Genomic DNA, 2867 nt, shown 5'->3' on the forward strand with positions numbered 1-2867 from the left:
ACTTTCCCTGTCCTCCCTTTGACACATCTGTGAATGCGGAGACCAGAAGGAATTCACCTAATCCCTTAAGAATAAGAATCCTCAAAAATAAAGCTCAAACAGTAAACATCCTTTTATTTCACAGGAGTCAACAAACCACCTCACAACAGCAGGTAAAGCTTAAACGAGAAAAAGGGAGGAGGCTCAAATTCCTCACGTCAGTACCGAACAGCACAAACCACAGTATATGTACAAAGGGCCCCACATGGTTGTAAAAGACAGCGCAGGAATAAATACACTATCTATTGTTGTTTGTTTGTTTTACATATGTATATGTACACAAGCTAAATGTTTAATATAAACAAATCTGTCGTAGAAATTGCACTTGCCGATGGCTGTGAGGTAAAACACCCAGTGACACCACAGGACAGTCACTATCAGTAACAATCGTTTTCTCCTCATGAGCCTGAGCGGTGAGATCGAACCTCGTCACTCATCGTTTAGAATATAAGACACCCGCTTCTCCTGAAATAAATTAGACTCCTTTAATGTATCACCCAGCCGCTGATCCAATAGAATAAGACATAAATTAAAAAAAAAAAAAAAAGAGAAACATCAGGAGCAAACCACTGGAGCGTCCGTGCGCTTTATGGCAAAGTGCATTCAGCCAGTAGGACGCGTCACATCCATCTATCTGGATCGACGTCATTTTGGAAAAGCGGATCATCTCTTGGAGACTTTTGCGCATCTTGGATAAGTTGTTGGTCCTCAACTGGGACAAGGGAACGTGTCCCTCCAGATGTTTGTTTCCTTCAAGGTCCAACTTTTACGCACGGCTTTCTCCACAATTACGCACAAGCCGGGGGAGACAAATCCCTGTAAATCCACAGTGAAAGTTTCACACCTGCGACTCGGAGTGAGGCAGCTTGTTCAGGGTGGTCCCCCCCAGGCTGCTGTCGCTGTTGTCCAGACCGGGACAGTCCGTCCACAGCCCCAGGGTCCCCTGCTCCAGCGTGGAAACCGTGAACCCTCCGGAATAGCGGGACAGGTCGCAGGAGCTGACGTGCAGCCGGCGGTCCGCGGGCCCCGGGCAGCACAGCAGCCGCTGGAACGCCTTCCTGAAGTCCGGGCTCCGGCAGTAGATGATGGGGTTCAAGGCGGAGTTGACGTAGCCCAGCCAGTTGAGGAACACGAACAGGTCCTTGTCCACCACCGCCGCCGCGCTGAAGACCCGCACCACGTTGACGATGAAGAAGGGCAGCCAGCACAGGGTGAAGGTGCCCATGATGATGCCCAGCGTCTTCAGAGCCTTCTGCTCCCGCAGGGCCAGGATCTTGGAGGGTCTCTTCTTGCACCTGGAGGTCAGGCCGCTCAGCGTGCTGTGGAACCGACCCTCGCACTTGTCGATCTTCTTCAGCTGCTTCTTCGCCTCCCGGTAGACGCGCGCGTAAACGAAGAGCATAACCAGGAGCGGGATGTAGAAGGAGATGACGGAGGAGGAGATGGCGTAAGCCCGGTTGGTGACGAAGTCGCAGCACTCCGGGTCCTCGTAGCAGGACGTGTCCACGCTGTCCCGGGACCAGTGCATGAGGATGGGCAGGAAGGACACCAGGGCGGAGATGGCCCACACCACGCACACCACGGCCCGGGCCCGGGCTCGGGTCAGCAGGCTCTGGTAGCGGAACGGAGAGGTGATGGCCACGTACCTGTCGATGGCGATTACGCACAGGGTCTCGATGCTGGCCGTGACGCACAGCACGTCCACGGAGATCCAGAACTCGCAGAAGAAGGATCCGTACATCCAGGACCCCCGCACCTCCAGCGCGGCGCCGAACGGGACCACCAGCATGCCCATGATGAGGTCCGCGCCCGCCAGGGACACGATGAACACGTTGGTGAGGGTCTGCAGCCGCTGCGTCCTGGCGATGGCCACGATCACCAGGATGTTGCCCACCACGATGGAGAGCACGATGAGCGCCATGACGAGGCTGAGCCCGGCGCGCCACTGCTCGGACCCGGCGGAGGAGCCCGCTGAGCCCGGGGCGGCCGGCGGCTCGGACCCGGACCAGGACCCGGAGGAGCCGGTTCCGTTGTGGAAGTTCAGCGGAGAGGACGCGCCGCCGTCCCCCATGACGTCCCCCATGACGCGCTGAGAGAGGGAGCAGCGAGAGAGCATCCGGAGCGAGGCGGCGGCTCCTCCACTGTGCGAGAGGTCTTCACACGTCTCGCACCATCTCCTCTCTCTCTCTCTCTCTCTCTCTCTCTCTCTCTCTCTCTCTCTCTCTCTCTCTCTCTCTCTCTCTCTCTCTCACTCACCCCCTCTCTCTCTCTCTCCCTCTCTCTCTCTGGGTCTCTCTCTCTCTCTCAATCTCCCTCTCTCACTCTCTCTCTCTCTCTGGGTCTGGGTCTCTCTCTCACTCCCTCTCTCTCTCTCTCTGGGTCTCTCTCTCACTCCCTCTCTCTCTCTCTGGGTCTCTCTCTCTCTCTAACCCCCTCTCTCTCTCTCTCTGGGTCTCTCTCTCTCTCTCTCTGGGTCTCTCTGGGTCTCTCTCTCCCTCTCTCTCCCTCTCAGTCTGGGTCTCACCCTCTCTCTGTCTGTCTGTCTCTCTCTCTCTCTTTCTCTCTCCCTCTCTCTCTCTCTCTCTCTCTCCTCTCTCTCTCTCTCTCCCTCTCTCACTCCCTCTCTCCCTCCCTCCCTCTCTCCCTCTCTCTCTCTCTCACTCCCTCTCTCTGTCTCTCTCTCTCTCTCACCCCGAACCGGCCAGGACAACAGTTCGGGCCGTGACGTCACTTCCCCTCACGACCAATCACAGAGTGCAGCGCACTAATTGTTCTAACGGTGAAGTTGAGAATGAAAATAAAAAACCTCAAAAATAAAAACATGTGTC

General features: G+C 55.8%; 1 protein-coding gene across 1 annotated transcript; it reads right to left on the reverse strand.

The window, feature by feature from the left end:
• Positions 1-877: 877 nt before the first annotated feature.
• adrb1 (adrenoceptor beta 1) lies at positions 878-2110 on the reverse strand. The gene has a single exon (XM_061095313.1). The coding sequence runs from the start codon at positions 2108-2110 to the stop codon at positions 878-880; it is 1233 nt and encodes a 410-aa protein (XP_060951296.1).
• Positions 2111-2867: the final 757 nt, after the last annotated feature.

This window comes from Limanda limanda, chromosome 21 (genome assembly GCF_963576545.1).
Source record: "Limanda limanda chromosome 21, fLimLim1.1, whole genome shotgun sequence".
In the NCBI taxonomy this organism is placed as follows: Eukaryota; Metazoa; Chordata; class Actinopteri; order Pleuronectiformes; family Pleuronectidae; genus Limanda; species Limanda limanda.

Excerpts from the sequence above, each read along its gene's own strand:
- adrb1 (XM_061095313.1), bottom strand. The coding sequence starts at position 2,110 with ATGGGGGACGGCGGCGCGTCCTCTCCGCTGAACTTCCACAACGGAACC.